General features: G+C 35.8%; 1 protein-coding gene across 3 annotated transcripts in view; it reads right to left on the reverse strand.

The window, feature by feature from the left end:
* SCYL2 (SCY1 like pseudokinase 2) overlaps window positions 1-21921 on the reverse strand; it is a 67608-nt gene that overhangs the window by 39551 nt on the left and 6136 nt on the right. For all 3 annotated transcript variants that reach the window (XM_027855772.1, XM_027855770.1, XM_027855771.1), the window contains exon 2: window positions 11062-11266. In XM_027855772.1, coding sequence (XP_027711573.1) covers window positions 11062-11238 — 177 coding nt within the window. In that variant the 5' untranslated portion in view covers window positions 11239-11266. The remainder of the gene's footprint in view (window positions 1-11061; window positions 11267-21921) is intronic.

Consider the following 21921-nt stretch of genomic DNA (forward strand, 5'->3'; position numbering starts at 1 on the left):
TTACGATTATGTTTGTCTTGTAAAAGGAATCTAATAGAGTGCTTTTTTCTTGATTTTTGAGAATGATCTGTATAGCATGGATATTCACTGTTTTTCCAAGTTTGATATAATTCAGCTGGGACAAACTAATTCTATTTCCTTTTCTGAGATTATGTAATTTTAAGTTCTCTATATGATCTGTTTGGGTATTTTATATCTTTGAAAATACTCCTCTCTATCTTTTGTGTTTCTGTTTTAATAGGTTATGATTATTACTTCGTTTTTCTGGTTTTGTTTAGATTTCACCTTGCTCATTTGCTACTTTGTTGATTTGATTTTCTGCCCTCTTTTTTAATTAGAATGAATAGTTTTATGAATTTTATTAATATTTTCAAAGAATCAGCACTCAATTTTTGCTATTTCTAGTTTCAAGTTTTTCTATTTCTCCTTTAATTTTTAGCATTTCTTCTTTTGTACTTATTTTAGGTTTATTTGTTGGCTTTCTTACTTTTAAATGCATATTCAGTTCATTAATCTTCATTTTTTTCCAATTTATCAATGTACGTTTATATGATATGATCTTTCCCAAGGACTACTTTACTTGTAGCCTGGAAATTTTGGTATATTGTTTCATGCTTATCATTTTTATTCACAAATTCTTCTCACTGTTTCTAGGATTTCTTCTTTGGCCCATTCACAGTTAAGTATTTTGTCATTAAGTCTCAATTTGGGTCTGTCTTTTATTTGTGCTCCCTAAATTGATTACTATTTTTATTACATCATAATCTATAAAAAATATATTTCTTATTTCTTTTTATATTTGTTTACAATATCTGTGTGCCCTAATACATGGTCAATTTTTGTAAAAGTCCCATGTAGTGCTGAGAATACAAACATTCTTGAAGTCTATTTTAGAAGCAGGTATAAGTCCTTTGGCTATGGTTTCTCCAACAATTTATTTAGTACTATATTTTCCCTTTTGTTTATCTTTCTGTTAGACTTATCCATCGCTGAAAGGCACACACTGAAATTCCTGGTCACTGTTATATTACTGTCTTTGTATTCTTGTAGTTCAGTTAAATTGTCTCCTTAAGGATTTAGATGCTAAGGCATTTGAAACAATTTTTTTTTTAAATTTATGGAATAAAACAAGCACTTCTATAACACAGTACAATAAAAAGGATGATTGTATGTGAAACTGCAAATCTACTAAGCACAACTTGCTATTCCTTTCAACTACACAACAAAATTATCATGTAAATTTCTCTCCCACCCAAATAGGCATATATATAAAATTATTTTATACATGTTTCTATTCATCAGTTCTTTCTATAAATGCAGATAGCACCTTTGTTCATATATCTTTTATAGTTAATTTGGGTATTTACAACAGACAAAATAACTTACTCAAAGTCATTCTTAAAACAATCTTGCTGTTACTACGTATAATGTTCTCTTGGTTCTGCTCATTTCGCTTTTCATTATTTCATGCAAGTCTTTCTAAGTTTTTCTAAAATCACTGAGATTATCATTTCTTTTAGCACAGTAGTATTCCATCACGATCATATACCACCACTTGTTCAGCCATTTCCCAGTTGATGGGCATCCCTGCAATTTCCAGTTCTTTGCCATCACAAAGAGAGCTGCTATAAACATTTTAGAACATATAAGGTCTTTTCCTTTTCCCCTAATCATCTTTGGAAATAGATCAAGTAGTGGTATTGCTGGGTCAAAGGGAATATGTGGTTTTAATACTCATATTGATTTGTTGCCCATGATTCTTTTTGCTATAACATAGTTTCCTTGTTTATTCCTTTTTATGTTTTGAATGTTTGTTTTTGCTTTGTCTGATAACATGACTTACCAGTCCTGTTTTTTTGGATTCACTTGATGCATACTAACTTTTTTTTTAGCCCCTCATTTTTATCGTATATGTCTTTGTTTTTTAAATGTTTCTTATAAACAACAGATTGTAGGTTTTTTTTTCTTACCATGCTTTTTCATTTTATTGGATTGTTAATCCACTCACATTTAAAGTCATTAATCAGATTTTGTGTTTTCCTTCATTTGTGGCTAATATGCTTTTTCCCATATTACATTTTCTCTCTTCCTCTGTAAGCACAGTACTATATCTTTTCAATTCTTTTAATTCAGTCTATTTTAAAATAATACCAGCTCTCTTCCCTCTCACCCTTAAGGGGACCTCCTATCATTTTTTAGTTCTTTCCTTGGTTTTTGTTTATTAGTTCCTTTTTCTTTCTCACTTTTCACTACTTATTAAATTATTCCTCTTTTTTTCCTCAGTTAAGTAATTAAGTGGAATTGCCTTGCTTCTTCCCACCATCAATGTGTTTTGCTCATTAGTTTTTAAAATTTCATTTTTTGACCTCCTCTAAAGGGAATTTCTTTTCCCTTATTTGCTTCATTACTATATTTTCTTTATATTCTAGATTTTTTTCCTTCCTCCTGAAATTTTTGATAAATTTGTTTTTTCATTATTTTCCCCTATTGTTTACTTTATAACTCCCTCCTCTCTGATAGTTTCTTCGGGAGGCTGGATCTCAAGTTTCAGCCCTCTCCTACAACAGGCAATTTATAGTTCGCCAGCTTCAGACTTTGCCCCGAGAGTTTTGGGGAGCCAGAACTGGCCCCAAATGGATGTTGGGCTCTTTCCCTCTGGTTTAGTGGAATACCACATAACCACACATGTGCCTTGCCCCCTTTCCTTTGGCTAAGCTCTGTTGTGGCACAGAGCGCCCTCATACTGCTATCAGAGTCTGAGCAAATTACTGTAGCGTGGATCTCTGCAGCATGAGGTGGGGGTGGGGTGTCCAGATGGAGAGTTGAATTCTTTTGCAAGCTAGTGGGTCAGCTTGTGTAGCACTACTACAGTGGGTGGTGAGGGAGGGGATGTTGAATAAGCAGGTTAGGAGTTAGGAATTCTTCTGTTACTAGATCATCAAGTTTTTACCTCTTGAGTTCTTGGTGGCCCAGACAATGAGACAACTGAAACTGCTTTATCTCTTGCACCTAATTCCTATTTTGGAGAGGTCTGAAAGGTCATGAGAAGCAAAGAATATGTCTAGGCCTCCATCTTGTTGGCAATGTGGCCTGGGACCCAATGTACATTCTAAAAAACCAACCCATGCTCTTCTTTAAACATTCTTGTGACTCCTTCCCAGGAACTCCTTGAAAACTAGCATTGTATGCCACTCCAATGATTAATCGTACACTGCTTTGTAGTATGTCATTCAATTTTTCATGTATTATGCATAGGGTAACCAAAAATTTAAATAAACAAAAAAGTCACAGCATGTCAAATCAGAAAGACTACCTTCTTGTTATCAATGCTACATTACTCCCCCCTCCCCCCCCATCAATTCCCATCCAGCTTGGCACTGTTCAGATGACAGCACGTATCATAAAATCCAAAAACTAAAATCTCCAGTAGCCAGCCTTTTTAATTCAATGATATCATTTATGCAACATTTACTAAATGCCAGGTACGAGGGGTATAAAGACAAAAATGACAACTATTCGTGCTTTCAAGAGGTTTGCATTCTACAGAGGGGCTGGGGTGACTATAAAGTTAAAGAAAACACCCCATGTAACTAAGACAGATGCAGAGACGTGCACAAGCGCGCACGCACGCATGTGTGTGTGTGTGATTTTTTTAAAGAAGTAAAACAATTAAGGTGATATCAAAGAAGGCTTCCGAAAGGAGAAGGCCTGAAATGAGTCGGAAGCCAGACTATTCTAAGAGGCAGAGGGGATAAAAGAGTGCATTTCAGACACTGGAGGCAAACAGCTGGGTAGTACGTATTTCAACACAAATTCCCACTATCTGTCTCCCTGCCCTTTGCAGTATTTATCTCCTATGCCTGGAATGTACTCTTTTATCTCCTTAAAAAAAAAAATCACACACACACATTTATTTACATAGGATATTAACAACAGCAGAGAGATAGCTATAAATAGACAAGAGAGTTTGATTGGATAGATCACCCTCTGGTTTGCACAATACTTTCTTTCTTCATGACAACCCTGTGAGGCAACTATTATACCTGAGACATGGAGAAGAATTAAGTCTCCTGAGGTCCCACAGCTAGAAAGTTCAGTGAGAAACTAACTTAGGTTTTGTAGTTCCATATCTACTTTTTGTATTTCAACAAACTTGCCTTCTTAAACTACCATCAAAAATATTTTTCAAAACCTAATAGAATTTTTTCCTAGAAAATTAGTTATACTATAAAAATACGACAGGTGATGAACAAACCCTGATTTCATCCCGAAATGTTTCCCTAGGCCAGCTTACTTAATTATTTTAGTAAGCTACCTAGAAAGCATTTTTAAGGAAAAGGGTTGGCACACTGTGAGGCAGTATGGTGCAGTGGATAGAGAATTAGTCACAGACTCAGGAGGACCTGTATTCAAGTCCCATCTCTGCCATATACCAGTTAAGTGACACAAGGCAAGTCAGTTAACCTCTTTTTAAAGAATTCTACAATATACCTTAATATTACTAGAGATAGTTTAGATTGATAAACAAAATCAAAACTGGTCATTTCTGACCTAAATGCCTTAACTAGCATGTTATTATTCTGCTTAGCAGGATGTTTTCCTGTAATACCAAAAACAGAATTACAATTTTAATGTGTGCAGTTCTTTAAACAATATTAGTAAGGCAACACCTACAAATACAGGAACCCTCAAGAGAAGAATTTGGATTCTGCCATATGGTGGGGACTATGTCCAACTCTACATGTGGCACAGTGTATAAAACATGATTAGCAATCAAATGTTTATTGCAGAACAATTTTTCCAATGAATCCTCATAATTATCATATGAAAAAAGATGGATTATATAAATGAAAGGACTGTGAAATCTCTAAAAGCAATGGTAACAGGAACAGATATGTCTATCAGAATTATTTTGAAGTAATCCTTTATTCTAAGGGGAACAAAAAAGTTAAACTCCAAAAACAGACACATGACAGACTAAACTGTAAGTTTGGGTAACTTATAATAAATGTAATTTTTAAAAAATCAATAGAGAAGCACTATAAAACACAGAACTACCTAGGTAGTATAGTGGATAGAGTAGCTGGCCTGGAGTCAGGAAGACTCATCTTCCTGAGCTCACATCTGGCCTCACATTTACTATCTATATGACACAAAGCAAGTCACTGAACCCTGTTTGCCTCAGTTTCCTCACCTGTAAAATGAGCTGGAGAAGGAAATGGGAAACTACTGCTGTACCTTTGCCAAGAAAACCCTAAATGGGATAATGAAGAGACAGACATGACTGAAATGAATAAACAATACCACCTAGGTAAAAAGACTTTCACCAGGGAACTCAGAAACGTTCTCAGAAACATACTTGGATAATTATCTTTAAAAAAAAAAAAAAAAAGACTTGATTATCTAACTAAAATTAAATCCTATAACAATGTCGAAGAGCTGCAAAAATTCATGAAATTAAATGTAATATGAGGAGGAGACTATATACTTAGGTAAAGTTAGAATGCCACTATGATCTTCTGACCAGTGTGGTTATTTATTTGCTACATGAAAAACAGTAAAACTGATATATCTAATAGTATTAAAGCAACTTACGGTGAGCTTTTTTACTGGAGGAGGGATTCAAAACTGTGATTTCATTGGTACAAAGAACTCTATCAATAAGGGCTGGCATCTCTTCACCATCTCAGAGAACTGGCTGGAGTATTAAGAGTATTAAGTGACTTGGTCAGTATCTGTAATACTCCTGTTAGGGTAGTATAATCCCCATTTGAAATGGGAGTATGGAAAAGCAAAGCTAGTTCTTCAAGGACACACCAGAAGCTGGGACTACAAGGCACATACTACATCTTAACTTACTTGTGTCCCTAAGTACACATACATACAAGGAAAACAACAGAAAGCTGACAGATTATGAGTCAAAATTATATACATACATGTGTTTATATGTACATACAAATATATTCACATACATACACACTATGCATTTATGTATACATGTATATACACACATACATATATACATATATGCAGCCAACACAGAAATTTATTTTGCTTAACTAAGCATATTTATTATTTTGGTTTTCTTTTCTTTTTTTATTCCCAATAAGGGAAATGGAGGGAGAAAAAGTAGATTTATATTCATTGAAAAATAAATTTCAAAAAAGAAACGTAAATAAATGACTTGCCTAGATAATCCTAAATAGTATTTTAAAGACAAGCTGGAAGGTTAAAGCTCTTTTACACTGAATGCCCATTTGAGATGAGGGCATATCTCAAAACACAAGTTATTTTTAAAATTGGAAATAAGATTAACTGGAAAATGTTAGGCTACCATAGCCTATAATCACAGTCATCAGTTCCAATCTCAGACTAAAAAAAAGTATATGCTATATTAATGAATAAATCAGTGACACTGCTGTAACCAGAGTATTTGTGCTCCTAGCCTAGTAATTTACTATTGATCAATTAATAAACTTAATTTAAATTAAGTGCCTTCTATATGCCAAGCACTCTGCTTGGGGAAAATGGGGAAAATAAAGTCATGGGGAAAATAAAGACAAGCAAAATAGTCCTCTTAACAGTCCACTTCAACAGAAGTGAAATATACTTAAACTCCTAATCTTCAAAGAAAAAGCAATCATAATTTTAACTTTCTAAATATCACCTAGAAATCAAGTTATAACATAATTTATTTCTTGAAATTAGAGAAATAAGGAAAAATAGGTACTAAGAAACCCTTCTAAATGAATACACAAAACAGAATAGGTCTCAACTTAAGAACTGAAGCTGACAATAAATGGTTTGTACTACCAGTACGTATGCACCCAAATATCTAAAATCATTAGTTGAGAACGACATTAAAGTAAGTCAAATAAATTTCCTTTTCAATCCGTTTTTTTAATTGAAGAAGTTATTCCAAATTTTAAAAAATGTTAACTGCTGATTCTATACAAAGAGCATGCATAAATATTCTTAAAACTGCAGACATCTATGTGTACAGCTTTGTTTCTGCAGGGTCGTAACATCTATGATTCATTATACTTTTATTAATTATTCACAATGAAATGTCCTCAGTAAAAATGGCCAAGTCCAAAGAAAAACAGCAGAAATTGATTTTTTAAAAGATAAAGCAAAAAACCCCACACAAATAATGACTTGTGCAACTATCACATGCTTTAGTAGCATGACAACAACCCAAAACTGCTCTGAAAGAGCTCAGCAATGCACCTTTCTTTCCATCTAACTGCAGGTTATAACAGCTTGCAGTCTTTACGAGATCCCTGCTCCTACCCCACCAATCCACACATGAAAACTATATGTAAAAATAAATCAGGTACTGAAAGACATAAATAAACAGCTTGGAAAGAACTCAGCACAGCAACAACTCCTTTGCCTTTTCAGATGTTCTGCAGAACCCAATTCACCATCTCTCTTCACACACAAGTCTGAAATTTCTTTTGCTTAGGATTTGTTTTTTGTAAGATGGCTTACACCTGTGTCAACCATTTCTAAAACTATGTAAATAAGGGAGTATATTTGGGGAGAAGGAAAATAGGAGAGAGAAGCACCTGAATTTAACTTGCTATATAGGAATAATATATCAACTTTACATTGTAAGGCTTTTACTTCAGTATTATGTTAATTTAGGAGTCATAAAAAATCCTTCAGTCTCCTTAAGCAAAGTAGGCAAGAATTCGCTATCACAGATGCAATCTTCCACCGTAAAGTTGATGTCAAATTTAACATGTTTCCATAGTAACAAAAAAAGCAGTCAATTGCACATGATAGTGAATGGAGAAGAGGAAGGGAATGTGGGAAAGACCTGTACCTTCCTTCATGATGAAGCGTTGATCAAACATGTTCCTCCTTATTCTTCCTTTCTCATTTCTCCGTCTATCTTCTAGGTGCCTCTCCATTCAATCAGATAAGAAAATTTTAAAAGTGTCTAAATCAGGAGAAGCTAGGTGGCGCGGTAGATAGAGCACTGGCCTTAGAATCAGGAGGACCTGAGCTCAAATCCTACTTCAGACATGTAACACTCACAAGCTGTGTGACCCTGGGCAAGTCACTTAACCTCAACTGCCTCACTCCCCCCCAAAAAGCATCTAAATAAAACTAATCTAAACAATATTTTTGATGATGTCAACCTCCTCTCCCAGTCAACTGCCTATGAGCTAAGTGCAAACCACTGGGGGAGGGGGGTGTCCAAGCAGCAGGACTGTGAGATGCCAGGCTTCAGTCTTCCATTCCTCCTTTGAAGCCTTACTGTTGCTTCAGAGGCAGCTATGCTACAGGCTCCTGAATCAAAGAATGAGAGTTGGAAGGTATTTCTGGGGCTCTCTGTCTCTCTCTCACCCTACAAACACCTGAGTGATGAGGGTGAGTGAAAAGTTCCCTGACATCATGCGCTCCCTGTGTTCTACTGCCTCTGTCCCATCTGAGTACTCTAGAGGCTGCATTTTTTGGGCCTGGAGAACCACTGGGTCACTATCTCGTTACTTCTAGTTCACAGACAACCACAAGCTGCAAAGGGACTTAGAAAACCACAAATTAACATTATCTATGCTGTTTGGTATTTTGATCTTGTTAAACATTTCCCAATTACATTTGGTGTGGGGAGGTACAGGCCTTCAGCCTGACCCCTCTGGTATACAATGCACTTACAATTCAACATCTAGAAGTCAGGCACAGTCCAGATCTCAATATATTGTAGTAATTACATTTGAATGCCTTTTATACAAGAACTCTTAAGTTCAGTGGCATTCCCCTACTGCCAGCAGCACTACCACACACCACACCAGTCCTTGAGGAACCACTTGTGAAGGAGCCATTCCAGAAATACAGCTTTAAGATGATCTTTGGCACTAGGAACTCCTTGTGAAGAAACTTAAAATTAAATATAGAAGAAATAAAAAACTTCAATGCAGATCATCACCTGCCTTACCAACTTGCAGTCTTAGAGATCTGTCTAGGGCACTGCGGGCTGAAGTGATTTTGCCCAGGGTTTCACGGCCAGTATGAATCAGAGCAGCAACTCAATCACAAGTCTTTCTGACTCCCAGAGTCAACTTTCTGTCCACTATATCTTTTCCACGAAACACAAATCAACAACCTACATGAGAGTCCGATTATACACTTTTGTTACTAACATAATTTTAGAAACTAAGTAATGGTTTTTTAAAGTGATCCATGGCTAAATAAGCCATTCTTTAAATGGGATGATTATTAAGCAAGTTAGAAAAAAATGACAACGGCTTACATCAGACATTTTAAAAATACAAAATGATGAAATGTCTTTTTAGTATATTCTTGACATGGATTCTGGACCTAAGAAACTTAAAGAAGCAGTGATGAAAACAAAAATTATGGACAAATTAAAAACTACCCACTGACTGTAAGGTAAACGTCATCAGTATTTTATTCTCATTTATTATTTGGTAAAACTCTTATTCCCAAGCAAGTTACTTATTTTCTAATTCAGTGGACACCTATTATGTACTAGGCACAGATACTGAAAGACGGGGGAAAAGATAGTGTCTGATTTATAGAACTTAAAAATTGTGTTAACAAACAGCCCTTTAGACATGGAAAGGTTTTCAAGCCCCTTCCTTTTTCAGATGAAAAAAACAAAAAAACAAACAAACAGACATAGACTAAGCCTAAATGACTTGCCTGAGATGAGAAACCAGGGCTCCTCACTTCTGAAGCTATATCCCATTATTATTCTAAAAAATCTCTAAAACTAAAACATCATGCACATTTGGATAGCTTTAACACCACCAGCTTTATAATAGTCACTCAAAAAACAAATTTACTCATGATTCACCACCAGAAATAAAAGTAACCCACAACTCTTCACCCACAATGTACTAAGTAATAATGACAATATCTATCATAGGACCAAAATTACTACTGTATTCAAGTTAACCAAAAGCTTGGTTCCCTTCTTTTGTGATTTAGTCTTAAACATAAACATAATGTTCACTGAAAAGTCAGACTCAGTAAAACAAAGGAGAAATATGCAACACAGTCAGTTATCCCATACCTTAGCCATTGTGCTTTGTATGTATGGGGAACTGGTAACATGCTTCCTAATAGTAGTTTAAGACTATATATCTAAACATATTTTGGGCGATATGACCAACACAGGAGAAATGTTTTGTTAGATTATGCATATTTGTTAGGAGGGTTTTGGTTTTCTTTCTTTTTTGGGGGGAGGGTGGGTGAAATTATTTTTTGATAACTGAAAAAATAAAATCTAATTTTAACAAATACTATATATCTCAAGCATTATGACCTTGAAGAATGCACTAATCCTTGTCAATGCATCAAATAAAACTGTCCAGAAAATAACAGCACTCACAATTACGCAAATTTATAACACTGATCCACTGATATTTAATAAGGTAACCTAAGAGTTTAGAATCTGAAACTGATGGACATGCTTTTCCAAAAAAGCAATTGTTTAATGGAAAATTAATTTTAAAACAATGTATTCATTAAATACCCCAAAGCATACTAATCCACATACTCTACAATTTTTACCCCCAAATGAGATACAAATAAAAAGATTTATCCGGTTAAAGACAAAAAAATTTTATACAGAATTTTTACATTTACTCAAGTGAGGAAAATGTTTCTCACTAAGTGAGGCAAAAGACCCACTTAATTATAGGAGAAATTCAACAAATAATTTTGCCACACCACACCATTAGATCAGAAAAGAAAACCAAAAGGACAGAATCTCACTTCTTCTAATATAAAGCCTTCATATCACAAGATACAGTAATCTTAGTTTTATTAACATTTACCTATCTCGTAAGACAAACAAAACTAAACCGTAGAATGTCATGACATGGAAAATCTGCAACTAAGTAAATCAAAACAACATATATGATATGGTGCTATTTATTGGATGCTATTTATTGGATAAGAAGCAACAAGAACACTGGAAGAACTCAACACAACTAGTATATTAAGAAAAATATATTTCTTAACATATCCAGGAATAAATCTCTTATCCATGTTTTTCATCACTATCTTTCACTTCAAGCTCACCTGTTTAGTTGACTTTTTTGTGCCATTAAAAATCTTCCAAGCTAGTCCATTGCCACCACTGGCAACATGTCGACCAACATCAAATTCCCTGGTGACAGGATTTCCCATTACCGCACTGGTGACATCAGCTGTTACTTTTGTAACCGTACTCTTCAACTTATTCAGCATGGACTCCATGGCTGCAATGGTATGCAATTCTATTTACCTATAGGTATAAGAGAAAAAAAACTTCTTTGAAAATTTCACCTATGTACAAAAGAATTATTAAAATTTTTAATTCTCATAGATTAACCTTGATGAAAAAAGTTCAACACCTAAGCAAAGGTTTTACTTCATTCAAAATACATACTGCATTTATTTTAAAACTACAGAGAAGTTTGATAACAAGAAAAAGAAATCAAACTCATATGTCCTTGGTAAGTAAAAACCTGGAAAATCAATTTCCTAAATTTTAATTGTAATCAAGATAGTACAGAAAAGTCATGGAAAGAAAGCTATGTGGTCAAATGATGCGAACAAATATTTCTCAAGAGACAAACTATCAGCAATCATATGAAAAAAATCCTCCAAATGACTAAGAGAAATGTAAATCAAAACAACTCAGAGGTTTTACTTCATATCTACCAAACCGACAAAGATGAAAAATGATAGAAATAGTTGATGCTGGAGGAACAGTAGAAAAATAGGCACACCAATACACTGGTACTACAGCTGTGAATTGGTTCAACTCTTCTGGGAGATGATTTGAAATCATGCTACAGAAGTCACTAAACTGTTCAAATTTTTTAATATAAAAATTTCTCTACTGGGCATATTATTTCAATCAAAGGCTAAGAAATATTGGACATAAGCCAAACTATTTGTAGCAACACAAAACTGAAAACAAAATAGCTTCACCTTAATAGGGTGAGTTGAGCTGTAGTAACCAAACATAATGGAATACTATTGTACAGTAAAGAAACACAGAATATGAGGAACTCAGAGAAACATGAAAGACCTGCATGAACAGATGCAGGGAGAAATAAGCACAACTAGAAGGGTATTCACCATGATTTCAGAATAAACAAAAACAGCACGACAAAGCAGATAAACTAATTGCTGTGACCAATCTCAATCCCAGAGAACATAGATGAAATACACTACCTTCTAAGTAATGAGGTGGGGGAATACAGGAAATGAAGGGTGCATGCGCTGTCTAGTAATTCTTAAATTTGGTTTATGTTAACTTTTTCTTTGTGATGAGGGAGTGCTGAGTCACAGTGGTTTGGATAAATGACTATGGTATAAAAAACAAAAGGCATCAATCAAATGTTTAAAAACACCTGCATGAGGAAGTTGAATCCTTCAAAATCAGTTTCCCCAAAGTTCACATAAAGGAATGGAATAAAGTCTCATTACCTGATGTGGAACAATGAAAACCAAAGCTGATATCATTTCTCATAAACGAAGAGAAGGAAGAGGAAGAATTACAGGTGAAATGATGGCTAACCTTTCAGGAAAATTCTTCAACATTATGGTAGTCCATCAAGTAATATCTACTGAAACTGCACAAAATGACAGTAAGTCATCATACATACGGAAGCATTTACTGTGTAAGTCTTACTCACTTTTCTCCCAGCCTTTAAAACCATCAACTTCATGTGGGACAAGGGTAGTAGAAGAATGCTACTGAAAATCTAAGAATAAAATATTGAATTGCACCAAAATTTCAGTGAAGAGCTTCCAGAAGGGGGGAAAAAGTATGAGACAAAAAGTTGAAAATGTGCAAAAGCACAAAGACCCCAAATGTTTCAATTTTGTTGTGAGAATACTACCCAGTTTACTTTCACATCTTTAGCTAAAAATACTTCTAACATTAGCCTATAGTCAAGTTCTCCGTATTTGCAATTTCGGAATAGGTAACAACTTGAAATTGTTCCTATTCTAGAATATAAATTAATATGATTGCAATTAATCATACCTACACTAATTTTGAAACTGTGATTTGCTATATAATAATTCTGAATACTTATTAGAAACATTTCTCTTTACTAGTATTTTAACACTTTTTTCCTTCAAGCTAATTGCTCTGCTAAGTACTAAGACAACATTTCAGTGTTATCTACACAGGTAATTTCTTCTCCACAAATATCTGCTGCTAATTGTGATATGTAAAGCAACTATAAAAATGGAATGGGCATCAGGGAAAATGATAAACTCCATGCAAAAGCTATACTGCTCATTGAGGTGAAATGGAAATTACATTTCAGAATGTAGACAGGACTTAGCAATTTTGAAATGTAAATTTAAATCACCACTAGTAACTATTTAAGAGATGAAATATCTCATCACAGAACCTAACAGAGCTAATTCTTAAAATTACAAGCCATTCTAATTCTTCATTTTCAAACCAAGTAGATTTGTTTCTCTAAATTAAAATTGAACAGAAGCCATAAACAGTAAATTTTAAAACAACAAAACCAAACCAGCTGGCTCTTTATACTCTCTGTTTACAACATATGCTATGAATCACAAAAAGAAATATAACATAATAACCATCTTACAAAAAGAAATTCAAACCTTTTCAACTTTTAAATTATGGACCAAAATAAAGATAACACTGTATGTTTAAAAGTTCAAGTTCAGTATGATGCAAAAAACAAGGAGAGTCCACTGCCACCTCATTCAGTGGAAAGCTGGCTTGTAGCAGAGCAAATACAGTAAATTTGTGGTCCTCATTTTGTTTGTTATGATGGCCCAGTCCCAATGACAGACTGCTATCAAAGGCCCCCACCTAGCTCAGAAAGAGAAAGGCCCAATGCTAACAGGTTAGGTACTAGTTTAGGAATTATTTGACCAGGGCAGACCCATAAAACAAAGAAAAGTACGAGATGGGCCTGAGGCTATTCTGTTCTGTAGGGCTGGTAATGGAAAGGAAGGCAGTGAACAAAGGGTGCAGAGATCCCACAGTTTTTACACCATCTATAAACACTGATTTAACTGTTAGTAATCATGAAAAAGACACGAAGAAACTATACAATTGGAACAGCTTCAACTCAGTCTATTCAAACCAACTGTCAATTCTGAAAAACCAGAAATGCACAGAGGAAAATACAGTGTCACTGATCTGCACTGTTTCTTACAGAAGTTTAATCAAGAGAAAGCAAATCACTACAATGAGACAGGGTAAAGGTTCTACCTCAGTCTACAAACACTCTTGATCTTGTCAAATTGAGAGGACATGACAGAGAGAGGCAAAGAAAGTTTAGAATATAGACTTGCCTGAAAAACAGAGGACGGACAGAAGAACATTATGAGCAGATCTGTCTCCCCAAATAGTGAATAGGTGGAGGGGGTGAGAGGAAAATAAATCACAGAAACCTTGGTATAAGACCTAAGATCTTCCCAAGAATTCAAGATGTAGAATGAGATATACACTTTTGGATATGGACAACGTGGGAATTCATTTTGCTTAATTTTACATATACATTACGAGAGCTATTTTTTTCTTTTGAATTGAGAGAAAGGAAGTGGGAGATGAAATAAATGCTTGTTAATTGAAAAATAAGGTAAAATGAAAAGAACTTTATCATGGCGAAAGTATTTTGAGCTGAAGCTGAAAGGACAAGTGGAAATTTGCCAATATTTCTATAGCTATTTATTTTTATCCTTAATAACAAATGAACACATTTTGGCCCCAAGGATCTATGAGCTTATCCACGAAGGTGGCAGTCAAGAATCATTAAATTTTCAAGGTCATCGAGTCTAACACATACCTCAAAAGAAATCCCCACTATAACATACTTGATAAGCAGTTATTTGGTCTCTGCCCAAAGACTGCCAATATCAGAAAAACCACCACCTCTCGACAATCCATTTGGCTTGTGGTAGGTAGAGAGAGCTCTGTTAAGAGTTTTCCTAACACCAAGCCAAGCCTAAAATCTGCCTTTTTGCAACCTGCACAAATTTCTCCTGCTTTTCCCTGGAAGGCAAAGCAGAACAAAGTCCAATCCCTCTTTTCCGTGACAATCCTTAAAGCACTTGAGAGAAGCCATCAAGCTCCCCAAATCTTCTCTTCTCCAGGCTAAGCTGATCCAATTCTTTCGACTGAACTTCCTACGTTAGGAGTCCGAGGTCCTTTGCCCTGATCTAGACTCTGTCTAGTCTATGTCTGTCCAAAACAATGACGCAATGAAATGAAAACGATATTCTCCACGTGTTCTGAGCAAAGAAGTGCTTAGAGAGCCTATGACTTTATTCCTGCAAATGGACTCAGGGTAGCTCAAGACTGGATTTGTTGTTTTGAATGCTGTATCACACAGCCAACGCAACGTGCGCTAAAACACTTGGATTTTTTTTAACATAAATTTCTAACACTACTCTGTCTCATGATCTTGGTCAAATACATATAAAAGAAATCCACTTAAGGCAAAGCAATTTTGAAAAGATGGAGAAATTAATTTTCAAGATATCTAAAGTATGAAGCCAAATGATTAGAAACATTACAAACGGTATTGTTTTCAAAAAGGCAGAATAAGAGGATAACAGGTAATCATCTCATCCTCTATGAAAAGGAGAAGAAAAGAAGTGGTTTTCATGAACAATGTTTCTTTCAGTAAAAACTGACTGGAAAGTGAACACAAAATTCCTCGAGAGGCCCCTGAGGCCACAGATCTGGGGGTGGAAAGGACCTCAAAAGCCACCAACTCCAGCCCCCTCATGTGACAGGAAAGGAAACTGCAGCCTGGAAGTATTAACCCACTTTCCCAATCAGGGGCTCCCTACCCCAAAATGCAGCTTTGAAAGGTTCTCCTCAAAAAGGGTGTCTTCTCTCTAAAGCATGTGGTAGTAACATACAAGAGTCCCTGGTAACTATAACTAGAGAATTTCATTCAATGATTTTTGGATTATTAATGTCAAGCAAGACATAAAACAAGAAGATGAATGGTTGCCAAAGTATTTGTCTCTGCTTTGGGGCAACTCCTGCATGAAGTTTAGACAAAGAGAGAGATTCTACTGACAAAAGAGAGAGATTCTATTGACAGTAGTCAGTAGTCATCCAGATAGTCCTGTCTGCAGATGACACACTGATTGTCTGCAGCTCCAGACCATACAAGGCCTTTTCAATGAGATCCACAGGCATCTGAATGATCAGCAAAGCAAAACACACAGGAAAAACTGTGTAGACAGGGACACAGAAGTGAAAAAGAAACCCACTCAGTGAGTCCAGGAGAATAGTTCTATGTTGCATAGCTACTACAAATGGAAAATGCTTAAGAAATAGAATTAGAGACCGAGTGGAATAGAGTCTCCCTGAGAAACTTCACAGAACTTTCCTTGAAGTCAAGTTGCTTCAGGATATGAAAACCCCATCTTTAACACGAATATCCTTCCAGTGATGCTATGTAGCTATGAATCATGCAACTTTCTCTCAAGAATAAAAATTATGGGAAAACCAAAAGGCAATTAAAAGACTACCTACTGGACACAAGTAGACTGCAACAACTCAATTCAGCAAGCATTTACTCAGTACCTATGTGAAAGATAGCAAACTAGGCTCAGATGAAAAGAAAAAATGAAAGAATAGTCTATACCCTCAAGGAGTTTATATTCTTTAAAGTTGAAAGAGATCTTAGAGGCATACACACACACACACACATATACACACACACCCCCCCCAGATAATGACCTAGCAAAAGAAAATGAAAAAGATATTGGAGAATTATCATATAAATTCAAAGGATGATGACTTAGGCCATTGGATTTAGTAAAAGAAATCACTGGTAATCTTGGAAAAAACAGTTTTAGCCAAGTGGTAGAGTCAAAAGACAGAATATGAGGCTATAAGTAACCAACTACTTCTGCTTAAGAAATGGCATGAGTAGTTTCCTTGGCCCATACTGATCCTACAAGTCACATGGCAAAAGTGATGAATAACAAATGAACTAGAGAGCCTTGGGGATGTATTGGGGTCCAAAGAAAAGGACAAAGAGCTCTAAAACTTGCAGCATGGTGACTTGATCTTCTAGAGAAGTCCTATGGGAAGATGCATAAAGAATCTCACAGGTATATAAGAAGGTGTGGGTGGTCTGAGATCTGCACCAGCGGAGGGAATACCCATATGGTTGAGATTGTACAGCAAGCAAAGAGACCAAAGGTGGGTTTGAAGTGTCATGTAACCTGATGAAAGGGAGCACGCATGCCGTATGTAATCTTTCAGTCTTGCCTGTCCACAGCCATTATATGTGGCTGGAAAATAACTAGGTAAAGTCATATGTTTAACTGAGAAAGCTCACTGAGTGTTCAGTCCTTTCCACTTAATTCTTTTACAAAAAGTATCACTGGTTCAAACCTACATGCAGTAGGGTTAGAAGTTCCTTGATGTCAGCTTTAATATTTCATTTCTCTCTTTACCTCTAGTACTTTTACTACAATGCCTAACACAAAGCAGTTAATAACTAGTTGTGGAAATAAATAAAATAAAGCTTAAAGAGTTAATGAATATTAAGAAGTAGATATAGATATGTAGATAACTGGTAATGTTATCACTGCAAATTCTGCAATGCAAATAAAAAAGAGGATATTAAACTTTGTCTGAGGATGGTATTTTACATTACTTTTACATGCCCCATTGCAATTGGACAGCAGCAGGTGTTAAACACCAGAAAAAATGGTAGAGACTGAATACTGCAAATGAACTGCAAATACGTATCTTGACAACATTTAAGCTAAAATGTTTTTCTAAAAACATAAAATTTCATCCACATATTTATGCAGCACAAGAAGCAGTATGACATGGTAGACAGAGAGTACAACCAGACATAAAAAATCCTAGGTTCAAATTCAGCCTCTGACACTAGCGTAGATGACCATGGGCGAGTCACTTGAGCTTTCCGTGCCTGGAAATTCTCAAAGGCTAAGTTAATGACAGGTTATGAACTGGGATAATCCAAGGATTTAGTAAGCTGATCACAGGTCCTTCGCATATTGCCAAAGATAATAGTTTTAGACTAAAGAATTGCTGAAATAAAATTTTTGGACCGAAACTCAGAGTGATATGCATTTGATTTTAAATACTTATTGCCAAAGAATAATAATCAATCAATAAACATTTATTAAGTGTTTACTATGTACCAGTCACTGGGTTAAGTGCCAGGAATACAAAAAGACTAAAAAATATGATAGTGCTTGCCCTCAAGGTGCTAATCATAATACAGTTTTAGAATTTAAAATTGCTCAGAATTTTTGGACTGTAACAGAGTGATACTCATTTGATTTTAAATACAAGTCAAATGAATCCTCATTTAAAAACAGGAACCCATTTTTGGCAAACATCCCTGTTAAAAGTGTGTAATCCTACTACATACGTAATATATTCTTGAGACCTGGGTAAAGGAGTCTATGAAACATTCTGAAATATTTCATCCTTGGAAGCAATCATAATAGCGTACTACATATTTAAAGGAAATTAAATTTTCCAGCAGAAAAGAAAGAAGGTGTAGTAGATATAAGGTGAGCTTTCAGGGAGGAAGACTTGAGTTTCAGTTGTACCCCCGACACAGACAGGCCATGTGAACTTCCAAGGCCCCGGAAACCTCTCTAAGGCTCTATGTGGCAGAGATGATGACCTGCACTGATTAAGGAAGTTTCTCAACTGAAATTACAAATAATTACGGAATCATAAGTAAAGTCCTATCTCTATCCTCTGTTTTCCAACATACTTCAATCAGTCTTCAATCACTTCTGGATTAATCATTCTCAGAGTAACTTGGCTTAAGTGCCACCTCCTACAAGAGGCTCCTGTTCATTTCCCATCAGTTATTAATGCTCCACTGCCTCCTACCACTGCACCCCCAGTGCCGTGCCCCCAAAGAAGCTCCTCAAGGGTAAGAGCTGCTGTGGTTTTGTCTGTGCATCCAGGGAGCCTCACACAGTGTCTGGCACACAGAAGGCATTTAATAAAATGCTTGTTAAACTGAATGATAAGATGGAGCACAAGAGTAGGATAAGCTTTGACTTTAAAAGCTATGTCATAATTTATAACAAGAACTAGAATTTACTCAATAAAATCAAATACCTATTAGTAAGTACTAGGTTCTAAGTGGAATATTAGATAGACAGAGAAACATAAAGAAGCACAGCCCTCAGTTCTTATAGTCAAGCTTATAAACTCAGGGAGAAGAGATAAGATACATGTGAAAAATTAAACAGTACTTAAATCTCAATCTAAAAGATGTAACAATTTGGTATTTGGAAAGTATCAAATAAGTATTACAGAAAATGGTACGAGAGATGCATAAGACTAGAGTGGGTCAGAATGCACTTGGAAGACTTTACAAAAGAAGTGAGATGATATCAAATATTTATGTGTTAACTGATATCTGTTTCAGAAAATGCCTATTTATGAGTAAATTTCTAAGCAGCAATTTCTAGTTAACAAGATATGTGGATTTAGAATCAGAGAATTTAAGTTCAAATTCCAATTCTGTCATTTACCAATATTATCTCTAGATTTTAGTATCCTCACTTACAAAATGAAGTGGTTGGACAAGACAACTTCCAAGATCCCTTCTATATCTAAATCTAAAGTTACATGATCATTTCTTTTTACGCAAAATTTCAAAACTGGGAAACTGCTATCATTTTCAGTTCTTAGGGAGATCATGTTTGGCCAACATTCCAGCGTGTCTTTCATCAACTCCTCATCTCCTTTTTAAAAAAGTAATATCTATAAACCTTTCCACCACAGTTCTACGCCCCCAGTTTACAGTGACATAGAGATAAACATGGATTCTCAAAGAGGAAGCTTTCCTTATACCTACAATAAGCTGAACAGTTACAAGAATGGACCCAGAAATATTGCCTGAGGCCGGTAAGAAACACTAAATACAAAGAATTCAAAGAAAGACGGGAAGATACATGAAATCATGCAAAATAAAGCTGAGCCAAAAAAATAAAAACAAAACAAAACAAAAAGCCAAACCTATTGACAACTGTGTTAAGTCAAAAATAAGACAACAGTAAAACTCAGTAAGAATTTAAGTGCCTACACTGTGTCAAGTACCACAGATGCAAAAAAAGGATATATACATTGTTACTTGCTTGTTAAACACATGCTTTCCTTTTTTTTTTTTTTTTTGAGGCAACCAAGGTGAAGTGACTTGCCCAGGGTCACACAAGTAGTAAATGTCTGAGGTCACATTTGAACTCTTGTCCTCCTGACCTCAGGGCTAATCTACTGCGTCACGTAGCTGCCCTTCACACCCTTGCTTTCTTTCAAAAAACAGAAAATTACAGAATATGAGGTTGTGTCCCAACTCCAATCACTGTTTCATACTATTCAACTATTTTCAGTGAAAATACTCTAGTAATAAAATTCATCAACCAAAAATATACTACTGATTAAATTCATCAATTAAAAAAATCTAAAGGCCAGACTGGTTAAGTGTGAAGAAATACATCACCATATCAGGTGATAAATTCTGCAATTCAATCAACTTAAGCAGAGATTAAGGGTTGGGTAAATACCACCTACACCGATGAAATCAAATACCTCTGAAATAACATTTATGGACAGCACCAACATATGAAAAACATTTATCACCACAATCAATGTCTTAACCACTAGATTACTATTAATTAATATATCCACCTCTACAGGAAAATGATAATTTCCATAAAAATACAGTTCTTTGAACTCACAAAAGAAAATTTAAAAATTTTACAAAATAGATATAGAACATCCAGAATTATATTTGTTTTCTGAACATTCTGAGAAAAATAGAACTGAAAAAAAGTGCTTTATTTTCCTTGACAATGGCATCATTTCTGGAAAAAGTTTCAACTTCAAATTCAAATAACATTGAATGGAAGTGTCTTCCTCCACTTAGGCTCCCCATCTCACTAAATTCCCACTCACTACTTAGTTACCTCAATTTCATTAACCTCTAGGGTCTCCTCTAATCCATATTTTCCCCATTGGACTAGTGGAGTAATTTTCCTACTCTGAGAAGCAGATGGTAGAGTGAATAGTGCTGGGTCTAAGTCAGGAAGATCTGCATTCAAATTCTACTTCTGATCCTTCCTCATTCTGTAATAAGGGGAAAGTCACATGATCACAGATTCAGAACTGCAAGGAACCTCAAAGGTTCAACACCTTTATTTTACAGTGAGAAAACTGAAACAAGGAGGTGTTGGGAGGTGCAGAGCCAAGATGGCAGAGTAAAAGCAGTGACTTGCTTGAGCTCTCCCCCAAACCCCTCCAAATACCTATAAAAAATGGCTCTAAACAAATTCTAAAGCAGCAGAACCCACAAAAAGACAGAGTGAAACAAATTTACAGCCCAAGACAGCCTGGATGGTTGATCAGACAGGTATATCACCCCGAGTGGGGAGATTCATGGGCGCACAGTTCAGCATGGGTGCACAGGCAAAGTAGGCCTCAGCAAACCTGCAGCAGGCCTCAGAGGACTGAATCGTGGGCAGCTGTGGCAGTTTCCAGACTTCTCAACTCCTTGAACACCAAAGACAACTCAGAAGGCCAGTGGGAAAAGTCTGCGACTGTGGTAAGAGAGGGAAGCGCAGTCCTAGCCCCAGTCCTCAAGCTCTGCCCCGGGGCGGTGACTACCTCTGGAGTTTCCAGCCCACAGACTGAGGGGAATTGAGTGGCTGATGAGAGGGGATCTCTTTGCTGGTGCTGAGGCAGGATTCTCTTGCTTTGCCCATGCTTGGATCTAGGTCACAGTTCTGGGTGGTGGTCCTAGGGCAAGGAGGAGCACTGGCATGGTGGAGCTTACAGTGGTGGTGGAGAGGAAATCCTCTTCATAGTTTCAAGACAGGAAAGAGTGCCTGTGGTTATTCACAGACCAGAGCACAGGCCAC

The sequence above is a fragment of the Vombatus ursinus genome, unplaced genomic scaffold (assembly GCF_900497805.2).
Source record: "Vombatus ursinus unplaced genomic scaffold, bare-nosed wombat genome assembly UNPS02011334.1, whole genome shotgun sequence".
Lineage (NCBI taxonomy): Eukaryota > Metazoa > Chordata > Mammalia > Diprotodontia > Vombatidae > Vombatus > Vombatus ursinus.